This window comes from Pseudorasbora parva, chromosome 23 (genome assembly GCF_024679245.1).
Source record: "Pseudorasbora parva isolate DD20220531a chromosome 23, ASM2467924v1, whole genome shotgun sequence".
NCBI classification, from domain to species: Eukaryota; Metazoa; Chordata; class Actinopteri; order Cypriniformes; family Gobionidae; genus Pseudorasbora; species Pseudorasbora parva.
The window spans coordinates 13,875,774-13,887,366 of NC_090194.1; the positions used below are offsets into that span (position 1 = coordinate 13,875,774).

The 11,593-nt window shown below is 38.8% G+C and overlaps 1 protein-coding gene across 3 annotated transcripts; it reads right to left on the reverse strand.

Annotated features, from left to right (window-relative positions):
* Positions 1–596: 596 nt before the first annotated feature.
* Positions 597–6,643, reverse strand: mpx (myeloid-specific peroxidase). Of its 3 annotated transcripts, XM_067433580.1 has the most exons (16): positions 6,557–6,643; positions 6,110–6,169; positions 5,597–5,690; positions 5,335–5,510; positions 5,109–5,241; positions 4,877–5,006; positions 4,580–4,786; positions 4,131–4,488; positions 3,827–3,987; positions 3,473–3,731; positions 3,202–3,372; positions 2,837–3,074; positions 2,377–2,573; positions 2,124–2,161; positions 1,669–1,722; positions 1,371–1,522 (listed from the first exon to the last, which is right to left on the reverse strand). In XM_067433580.1, exons 2-16 carry the CDS (start codon positions 6,165–6,167, stop codon positions 1,508–1,510), a joined length of 2,289 nt encoding a protein of 762 aa, XP_067289681.1. In that variant the 5' UTR covers positions 6,168–6,169; positions 6,557–6,643; the 3' UTR covers positions 1,371–1,507. The 3 variants fall into 3 exon arrangements, with proteins under 3 accessions (XP_067289679.1, XP_067289680.1, XP_067289681.1); XM_067433578.1 differs by lacking the exon at positions 2,124–2,161 and having other exon boundaries at positions 597–1,522; XM_067433579.1 differs by lacking the exon at positions 2,124–2,161 and having other exon boundaries at positions 597–1,522; positions 5,597–5,687; positions 6,557–6,615.
* Positions 6,644–11,593: the final 4,950 nt, after the last annotated feature.

Consider the following 11,593-nt stretch of genomic DNA (forward strand, 5'->3'; position numbering starts at 1 on the left):
TTTTCCCAAAATTGATTTATCACCTTTTAAGACTTTTCAAGACCCCGCGGATACCCTGCTAAGGTACAAAAGTGAAAAGGTACATCATAGTACCTTACTAACCCCTAAATGGTACATATTAGTACCATAAAAAGTACATATCAGTACTTTAGGAGTGCGTATTAGTACCGTAAAGGTACATAGTAGTACCTAAAGGTAAATATTAGTACCTTTTCGGTTTTGTACATTAGGGTACCGCCCCAGTGAAGGAAATGTACCTTTTTTTCTGACAGTGGAGTTCAGGAGATTGTCTTGACCAGGACCACACCCCTAAATGAATTTAAGCAACTGCCATGTGATTGGTTGATTAGATAATTGCATTAATGAGAAATTGAACAGGTGTCCGTAATAATCCTTTAGGTGAGTCTGTATCCATGATGAAAGTGGAGTGGGCAGTAGGAGAATCAGCTCGCCAAAATATTACGAAATGAATTTCAGACATATACAGATTAGATTTGAAGACAAGCGAAATCTAATCAAAAACCAAAAGGCCTAATATTTTCACTTTTGGTTGTGTATTCACGCTCATCATTTAGAAAGTAGAACAAGCCTGATAATGAATTGATATAAAATGTTTTATTTGTTTATTTTGCTTTGCTAAAAGCATACACATAATGTCACAGAATGGACTACAGAATATTTTTGTTGCAATCTGACAACAAAACAAAAACCAACATTTATCAACATACAGAGCATAAGCAGTTATGTCTGTGTTCCTAAATTTTAAATCATTTAGCTTTAAACTATTCAAAATTCAAACTAAGTATAACTGAACACTTAATTTTGCGTAGCTAACATAGTCATATAGTCATCTTATCAATAAACAACAACAGAAACAACTAGTTTAGAGATCACAGTAAGAAAGAAATCAATGTTTTAAAAGACCATGAAAAGTAGCAGATTTACCATTTCAATTTTATAGACATTTTTCTGATTATTCTTATCTGCAGGATATGTGCATTTGTACGCAACTGCAATTATAATAAATAAAAAGAAAAGCTACATAAAAGGAAAATAATCCATTATTAGTAATAGTCCTAAACAGGGAAAATAATATGACCAGAGAAATAGCTGGAACTGGCTATACCATTAGCACCCCGAGAAGCCTCTATCCACACCGAGTCTCCTGTAAATAGGTTCAGAATTGCCTTTCCTTCAGAAAATGATCGTGAATTAATGATGATATTTTCAGCAGTTAGCTCAACAGCATTATTTTTCTTTAAGGTCACAATTCCCAAAGTCCGAGTACTTATGCATGAGAACTGGAATTCATATACACCAGGAATCTGGCAGAAGAACTTCCCTAATTTATGGTTATAATGGTTCTGTCCATTGTAAAGGACCCGACTGAACACAATCACTTTAGCAGAGGCAGAAGAGATGGTGCCAACAGAAGCAAAGAAGGCAGAATGTTGTCCTGTGGTATTAATAGGGGGTCCTGGGGGTCCTGGAGGTCCAGGCGGGCCTGCTACACCTCGTTGACCTGGAGAAAATTGAATATTAAAGAAAAATTGTAATTTGCAATATTGGTTGGTTAGTTCTGTAATCTTGCTTAATAGTAAGGTTGGCGGCTTTGTTGCTATATTTAGAGGATATTTAGAGGGCATATTTGATGTATGACTATCTTACCAGGTTCCCCTGGAGGTCCTCTGGGTCCTGGAGGTCCTTGGAAGGACTCTGTATCTGAGGGTTAAGGCATAGACGTTATATGTTTGTACTATAAGCCTAACTGTTTGCATCAATTAAAAATAAATCACAATTTTAAATATGAAAGAGACCCCTAACCCAAGCAAAATTCCTTGAAGCATGCAAAAGGTAGAAAGAAGGACTAAAGTGTACAAAGAGTTGGTGCAGTTCAGGTGCAATCATAAAACATTGTTTGACAGTTGTGGCATCCAAATGCATTGATTCATGTCACTGCACCAGTCCAGTGTACAGCAAAGAAGAAGCTACTCAAGCTGTGTATAGTTTAGAGATTTTGCAGTGAATTAATTGTCATTTTAAGATATATAATAGACCATATGCACAACATCATCACTCACTCTTTGTGCTTGCAATTAGATAAAAACAAACACTTTTCTAACCTCATTTCCAATGTCTGATAGGTTGATGCCACCGTTACCTGGAAGGCCAAATACCAAATCACAGGTGAACTAAACCATGGTGATCATCCAAACAGATTATTTAATGTCTAATATGTGCCTACCATAAATTAGGTACTCTACAAGCACATAAAAAGGTAGTAAGAAGCTTAGGCAGAAATTTGCAGTCTGAGGAAGAAGATTTATGTATAATCACACAGCTGAATTTAAGAGCTCTTATACTATGGTGCCTTACCAGTTTCAATCCAAGGGTTTAGGTCTAAGGCAGGGATATCCCCACAGGAAACGTAACTGGCTGAACTGGTGAAGCGGAAAGGATCATTGGGAACTCTGTTTATTCCAGTGTTGTCGCAGATGATGCGGGCCAGCGACATAGAGGCCAGTGATGTTTTTTGTTTGGTGGTAAACACTCCTTTGTTCTCCCACCATAACCTGAACACACCATGACACCTGGCGTTAACACCTCTCAAACACATACTAGTCTAATCGACTAAATCAGGGGTGTCCATCCCTGCTCCTGGAGGGCCGGTGTCCTGCAGAGTTAGGTTCCAACCAGCCCCAGTGCATTTACCTGGAAATTTCCTGAAGACCTTGATTAGTGGTTTCAGGTGTGTTTACTGAGGGTTGGAGGAGGATAGTGGCCCGCCAGGAGAGGGGTTGGACAACCCTGAATTTATATACACAGAAATCTTTACCTGTCACCCTCGCGAATGTGCTGGAACTGTGTAGCGATAAGGCAGGCAAAAAGAGGACCAACACGACCACCAGGAGCAAAAGGCTCAGCAACACCTCCCAACCAAATGTCGATGTTCTCAGGGGTGCCATAAAGCTCAATCAGCCTGCGAGCCAGTTCAGTGTTGTTCATCACCACAGCCAATTCTTGCTCATTCTGAGGGGCGGACAGTCCACAGAACCGACGCCATGCATTATATCCTTATGAGGAATAACAGATGGATATCTGGTAAGTCTTCTCTCAAAAACACATGGAGTAGTAATGCAGCATGAAGCTGAGTTGGCTTCATGTGATTGGGTTTAAAGGGTTTTAATCCAGAATATTTACCTGGTATTGCATGGTCACGACTTCTTTGCATATTGAGGGCAGCCAAGTCCAAAGCAATGTGTAATGTAAAGGCAAAAAGTCTCTCTCTAAGAGCATCCACCATCATGTGGTCTTGTGTATTCAGTTTTGCTGGCCGACCAATCAGTCCACGAAGCAGAGGATCGATGCCCCCTAAGCATAAAACAAAGGAGAAATAAATTAGGATTGAAGAAGACTTATTTAGAAGATTTAGGACGTGGTAAGTATGCTTTTCCAAGTCTCACAAACTCACCTTCGAAAACCACCCTCCATGGTGAGAAGAAGGCCTCATAGAGGGGCACATTTGGAAATTGAGGATGATTCTGGTAATTTTCATCAAGACGAAATAGGATGGGTTGGATGGCCAGGTGGGCAAACCGGAAAGCTGCAGTAGCAAAGACGTTTGCAATGGTAGGGTCCACATTTTCATTGTAACCTGGATATAGTCCAAGGTGTCTATTGTAAGCGTCAGGGCCTACAATTATTGGCAAGTATTCCTTAAATACCAAGATCTAAAAGAGAAAGAAGATTGATAATGAATATATGTTATACTCCACATGTAACTGCTTGTGTTTGTGTTAATGCACTTTTCTTTGAGTGACTTTACCTGGTTGTAGGCACCAACAATTTTTCTTGCCTCTTGATAGAGGGTTTCACTACTCCAGGTAGGATTGAGCACACGGAGAGCACGAGCCAGTCTATTGTGCTCTCTCATGAAAAGTGCGTGTAATGAGGTGAGAGCAATGTTCTCGTCAACACGGACATCCCCTACAAACAAGAGTTCATTAGCATTCGGCACATGGAATTGTGCAAATACCATACATTTCATAAGCTGGATTTACTAATGACAACTATGCCTGATAATTGCATATGAAGGCACAAGATTTTCTAAGAATGAAAAAGTTACTGACCTGCAATGAAGCAAGGCACCTCTGTTAGCGTGGTGTCATTGAGGGTTCTCTTACGCGTGGCACACATCAAGCTTTCAACTTTGGTGAAGGGCAGGTGCTCTCGTCCATTGTCCTGGAACTGATCGTTGACAAGAAGAAGACCACCATCATTGTTCAGGTCTCTCAGTTCTTTTGCTAGGCCATCCTCTGCCCCGTAAACCTGTCCAGCATCTAGGAAAGCTGTTAAAGCATTGATCTGTTCCCTAACTTTGGGGGCCCCACCAAATAGATAGGCAGTGTTCCCAGAACCACAAGCCGGTGATGAACGGAAGACAGGGAGACAGGTTTCAGGACGCAGACGTTGATCTCCTGGAGGGGCCTGTGTTTTGACAAAAAATATGACATGAAAGATAGTTTTTATAAAACAACAAGATTGGGACAATTTTTGACAAGGACAATCTTTGACTGACCAGAATTGGGAAGCAGGGTTCAGAGCGCTCACAGCTTTCATCACAGTTGAGGCCACTACTGAAGGATCTAATGCTTGGCGAGAAGGGCGTAAAAGTCAGATCGTGGTCAACCCATTGGCCAAAGATGGTTAGCATGAAGGTAAAGTCACGATCACTCTCTACGTCAGCATCTGCAGTGCTTAGAATACGATTGGAAACCAGTCTGACCTGGAATCAATGAGGAAGACAGAATTCAGACATTGTTAATTATTTGTCAAATAGAGTTCAGTAAACTATTCATAATCATCTCTATCATACCAGGGGCAGCACTGCACCATTGTGCAATCTGTTGGGTTCCCACCCTTTGGGCTGGGAGATGCTATCCTCATACTGAGCAGGCAACCAGCGAGCAAAAGGGGTGTTGGATGCACCAAGAAGTGGGTTCCTCCTGGGAATGATACATTTAGTTTTTTAGCTATAGGCAAACACTGTCAAACAAAACAAAAAGTCTTTGATTAAGATAACCCTGAATGAGGATGGCAAGACGAACCTGTTGTTGCAGACATTGGTGGCAGTTCGATACTTGTTTAAGTGGGGTGTTGTCCTACAAGATGGGGACCGGGTTTGAGCCGCACAGCCTGTCAGACGTGTGATCGTGTTAAGCTCATCTACAGTGAGCAGATCTAGGGGAAAACACATAATCTCAGTTTTTAGCATGGAACATCACTCAGTAATGGATCTTTTCTGAGCTTGTGCAAAGTTGTTTGTCCTCATACCTGTAGTATTGATAGCCCTCTTGTGTGCGTGATGGGCTTTCTCACTGATCAGTCTGAGCGTTTGCCCCATGTAGTCTGCGGCTCTCACGGCCTCTCTTGTCTTTCGAGCTGGCTGTTTCAGCAGACGTAGCTTGTCGGAAGGCTTGATGACATCTCTGCGCACCCTTGCTAAACTCCTGTAAGTGGTGAGATTTATAAAAATATAAATAGATGAATGACTGATGAAGTAATATTGAACAACATCCTTGCATGCTTTACTTACTCATCACGAGAATACTTGTAAGCAGCATCTACTATTTTCTTTGCTTCTTCAATTGAATCTAGAATGAAACGTCTCCCGGGACTCTCTTCTTCTGCTAAAAAAAAGAAAAGAAAAGGGTATTACATCATGATATGGCCCAAGAAAGGCTAATAATTAGTCATTTTAGTGAAACCTGCAATTAATTAATTAATTTATTTATTTTGAATGGTAGATGAATGAAATTAACTATAGATATTTACTAAATTAATCAGATTCTGATTTATTTATTTTAGTGTTTTTTTTTTAAATTGTATTTACAAAATGCAGCAATGCACAGTAAGTGATATTGTAGTCAGGAAATTGCTTCTCCAGAAGACGGTTGTCACACCAGCTATAAAGCTTAAACGACTGAAGAGCACAATGACATTTCTTGCACCAGAAAAAAAATATAACAATGAAGTTGTTTTGATGATTTAATTCTATATTGTTAAACATTAGCTGTTTGATTTTTGATGGCATGATTGGAAAACTTACCACCCATTGAAAGAGCATAACAGCACCCCACCACAAAAACAAAAGTGGGAAAATTCATCTCTGAAAAACAATGAGACACTTAGAAAATAAAATTAAAAAGACATTGTTTATGAAAATTGCACTGTTTTATGTATTTCAAAAGTTTTTGAAGATGCCTTCATCTACATTTAAATTAAAAATATATTAATTATCTTAAATAAACAACAAATAACAAAATTTAAGTTTAAAATTATATTTTTTATACTGTTGGGTAGATATGGTATAAAATTTAATTTTAGTCTAACTTAGACTTAAACTAAATCAATTGTTTTAAACTAAATAAAATAGTTTTAAAACTATACGTACTTTACATTTTAAGGGACACAGGAAAAAATAATAACAATTTATTCTAAAGAATGAGAACTGTCTATTATAAAGCCATTTAAAGAGAATTTTTCCATTTCTCACCAGGTCTCAGCAGGTCTCAGGCTCTCTGGTTCTGGACTCAAGGCTCAGAGTGTGTTGTACTGACTGGATGGAGCAGCCGTGCTTTATACCATCTCTCAACCTTGCCCTGTTAAGCATCACTAAGGGAGTCTTGGGAGGGGTTAACACGTTTACTTCCTTCTTCCTTTTCATAACAAGTGTATTTACCAAGTTTGATTTATTGATTTATTTGAGGTGACAGTCTGACACGTATTTACTCCTCATTACTCTACATTACTGGAATGCTAAAACGATAGTTACCGATTCATGTACTTAGCGTCTTAATACTGACAAAATATTTAGAAGCATTGTTCAAAAAGTAATTATTACTCACTCTCATGTCTTTCAATAACTGTATGCATTTCTTCTGTCGAACATAAGTCATACAGATAATACTTTCTAGAACTGCATATATACCGTCATAGTAAAAGCTTTATGAATGATGTGATTGTTATAAGATTTTTGAGATCGTTCGAATATATAGATGTTCAAGATGTTCAATATATCTTCAAGTTCACAAGATTCAATATAACACTTGATTTCGACAGTCCACTTCAGAAATTCTACTGACTATAAGTTCTCACTCTACGAACCTGAATCCTAACACCTAACCCTAATAGTCAACTACAGTCTACCAATACAATTATGAGAGTTAGTTGACAAGTTACTTATACAGTTGTGATCAGAATTATTGGCACCCCTGGTAAATATGATTAAAGAAGTCTGTAAAAAATAAATCTGCGTTTTTAGTCCTTCTGATCTTTTATTAATAAAAATCACAAAATCTAACCTTTCATTGAAGTAAAATATTTGAAATTTGGAGGAAAAATCTCTTAAGGAAATAAATGTTTCTCTAAAACACATTAGACATAACTATTGGCATCCTTTAATTTTTTTCACAGAGCTTTTACCAAGGTAACAGCTCTGAGACCTCTCACATAATGCCAGATGAGTTTGTTACACCTGACAAGAGATCAGAGATCATTCAATTATACTGAATCTCTCCAGATCCCTCAGATTCCCAGATCCATGGTGGCACTTCTTCTCTTCAGTTTATCCCACACATATAGGGTTCAGGTCAGGGAACTGGGATGGGCATGCAAAAATTATCTGTCAAAATAAAGGGTTACCAAAATATGACTTGAAAGTATGGGAATTATAGCCTGACAAGCCAGACCCACATCAAGATGTCTTGTCTGGGAACTCACCATTGACAGGGCTCAATCCGAGGGGCGGGATAAACGGTTGTCTTGCAAACTTCCTCTGCACGCGATAGGATAGCGCTACAACCAACCAGAGCACGTGAAGCGGAGCTAGTTGACAGATTAAACTTTTGCAAAACTCAGAACACATCTTCCCTTCTTAAGAATGACTTCAGTGCCGTTCTTTGTTCTTTTCTCAGAGAAAATCTTCCAGAGTCTCCATCAAAGCTGATCCGAAAGACCGCCTGTGGTGTGGCAAGCAGCGTGGCGAGGGACCGTGAGAGCAGCCGGTGACGAGTGGTAATGAGTACCAGCTGCGTGACACACCGGTCTCGTCTCGCGACCAAGGGACGGGAGCATAAAAGGAGGAACGAAGGCAGCGGAAGACGAGAGAGGACCAAGCATTTTATGCTCCCGTCCCTTGGCCGCGAGACGAGACCGGTGTGTCACGCAGCTGGTACTCATTACCACTCGTCACCGGCCGCTCTCGCGGTCCCTCGCCACGCTGCTTGCCACACCACATCGCCGTTCGCCAGCTTCTGTGTTTACTAGTAGAACGCAAGCGCAACTTGGCCATCATTATGTTAAGCCCCGCCCACCAACTCTATACACAATGTGATTGGCCTGACCAGAGTTTGGCTTTTACAGCTCAGAAGTGTATTGAGAGTTGATACACATGGCATATTAGATTTGCTGCCGCTAGGGTGTGTCTAGATTTCTAGGCTATGGGAATTATATATACTGACCAAAATGCTAAACAAAATATTATATTCTATCTGCTTCAAAGTTTATTTCAGCTTTTGACATTATTTTAAACAACTTCCTGCTTTTTAAACAATATTGAAATCATTTAAATGTATGATGGACACTTGTGTCTGCTTTTCTTTCACAACCCACTTCTTCGATAATAATAATAATAATAATAATAATAAGCATTTAAATACAAAAATTATAGAGAAAATGTTTTTACGATCACAGGTAACATAAATTCAATCAGGTGTGTTGAAACTTTTGCCTGGTTGTGAGTAAATACTGTCAATACTGTGTGACAGCCAAACAATAGTTGAAATTGTTTAACAACCATAGTGACCTTTATTCTCTCACTAAACGGATAACGGGAAACTCTAATGCTGGGAAGCTTTTCCTTCTCTAAATTAATCAGTGTCAGGACTAATGTGTTGTTTTTTTACCAGCACTGCATCCGTCATAGTTTATGGCATCAAACCACATAATGTGATGAATCAGAGTCTGATTGTGTGTTTTTTTTAAAAGTTGTTTTAAAGCAAATGTGTCGGAAATGCTTTAATGGAAAACATGCACACACTCTATTAGTAACAAGATATTTTATGTTAGCCATAAACTTTATTTATCAAATGATTATTAGCAATTGTGTTTTCAGGTCACGTCTTTTTTTTGTCCAATGCCCTACTTTTTTTATTGGGCGCAAAGTCTGCCTATGTTTTTCATCTATTCATTTCTGTTTTTCAGAAACTCTTCCAGAAGACCTTCATTATTGGAGTCATATCATGCAGACTTGAAAAAACAGCTGAATCTGTTTTGAGGTCTTGCAGAAATTTTCTTATACAGTTATGATGAAAGTACTTAAAGGAACTTACTTCACTTTGTTGGCTTAGTGAAGGCAAACCTCAAACCTCACTTTTCACAGTCTGGTCCAGTCATGATAAAGACATTTTCCATATGCACTTTGTGCAGCATTGAGCTTTTGTAAGGGAACAGATTACTTAGAATGTGTCAGTTTTGTGAAGTCAAAAAAAAGAGAAAGTTCTAAATACTCATAAAAGTTCCTCTGTGTGAACTAATTTGTTTAATTTGAAATGGCTCTACTCAAACCAATAAATTATTTTGAACGTTAGGGTTTACATTGTACAGTAAAAATTCTCAACATGTGCTTTTTATTGCCAAAAGAAAGTATATGTAATATTATTAAAGCTTGAGGAGCATATTTTACTGTTGGAAATTTGTATACAGACTGAAGTGAGGGTTAGGGTAGAGTATTGAACACGACAATTTTTGTCAGTAAAAAACATTTCTAAAGGTGCTACTGACATGAAATTTTCACCAGATATTGTTATTTTAAGCTGTTTTTTTAATGTCTGTGATCCTGGAGTGGATTGCTGCGGAGATTGCTTCAGTAAGGAGGTTCAACCAACTCTAAATTAAAACTGAGATGGGAAACTCTTGAGTTTTCGATTTCAGAACAGATTAAGAGTTTAGCTAGTTCAATCAACTCTGAGTAGACTGACTGTGCGTGTGCACCATGGCTATAACATGGTACGTAGGTTTTCGCGTGTATATGATACGCACTTTATGGCGTGTATATGACAGACTCTTGGAATTGATGGGGGTGGGGGTGTTCGTGCATATAATACACCATAAAGTGCATATCATATGCACATGAAAAACTGCTTACCATATGCAAGCCAAAACTCATTTTGGCGTATACATTTCACAACATTGCACAGTCGTACTATTGATATGCATTCTCATGTGATCTTGTTGGAGCAGCCATGATCAATGGAACTCCGTTATTATGATTCACCAAGGCAGCAGCATCCAACAAAAAGATATCTGCAAACTTGTGAATCAGTACAGCATAAGTTTAATTCTTAACTAGTTTAATTAAGTTTTATTTTAATGTTTCCCAATGGCAAAAAAGTGAATGTGGCAGGAGCTAAAAAAAAAGTATAAAAACATATTTCAATGAAGTTAAAGCTTTAAGCTTAAAATGTTCATGGGTTTAGGCTACATGACTTTACAAACATTTTACATATTAAGTAAATATCATTCAGTCTATTTCAATGTGCGGCAGCTTTTCCCACATAGTATAATTCTCTTTTCACATAATTAAAATGTTCTCTAACAAGCTATTTTTTTCCATGTACTTTAAAAATAATAATAATAATAATAATAATAATAATAATAACCTTTGGTTTACTTTGTGGAGGAGTTGGATGTGTTACTTTCTAGCTTCCCTGAGGATGGCACTCCTCTGATTCTGCTTGGTGACTTCAACATCCATCTTGATAAACACCTAGCCACAGACTTCAGCACTCTACTGACTTCATTTGACCTTAAGTTAGTATCTACTACGGCTACTCACAAATCATGTAACCAATTAGACCTTGTCTACACACGCAACTGCTCCACGGACAACACTTTAGTTACTCCATTACACACCTCAGACCACTTTCTCATCACTCTCAACCTCTGATACCATACTGACTCCTGATACAACACACACTCCTACACAGATTACCTTTCGGCGTAATCTACGCTCACTCTCTCCTTCTCGCCTATCTACTATGGTTTCATCTTCCCTCCCTCCACCTGCTCAGTTCTCAGCACTGTATGCTAACATTGCTACTAATACTCTTTGCTCCACTCTAACATCCTCCTTAGACAGTTTTTGCCCCCTTTCATCCAGATCAGCTCGCCCCACCCCATCTGCCCCCTGGCTGTCTGATGTTCTCCGTGAACATCGCTCTGGACTCAGGGCGGCAGAGAGGAAATGGCGGAAATCTAAAAACTATACTGACCTTACTTTGTATCAGTCTCTTCTCTCTTTCTCTACAAATGTCTCCCCTGCTAAAACAACATACTACCACAACAAAATCAACAATTGCTCTGACTCTCGCACACTCTTTAAAACATTCTCCTCTCTCCTTTGTCCTCCTCCTCCCCCTCCTTCATCAACTCTTACAGCTGATGACTTTGCATCATTTTTCACAAACAAAACATCGCTCATCAGCAACCAGTTCTCCTCACCACAAACTGACATGCACATCTCAACAACTAA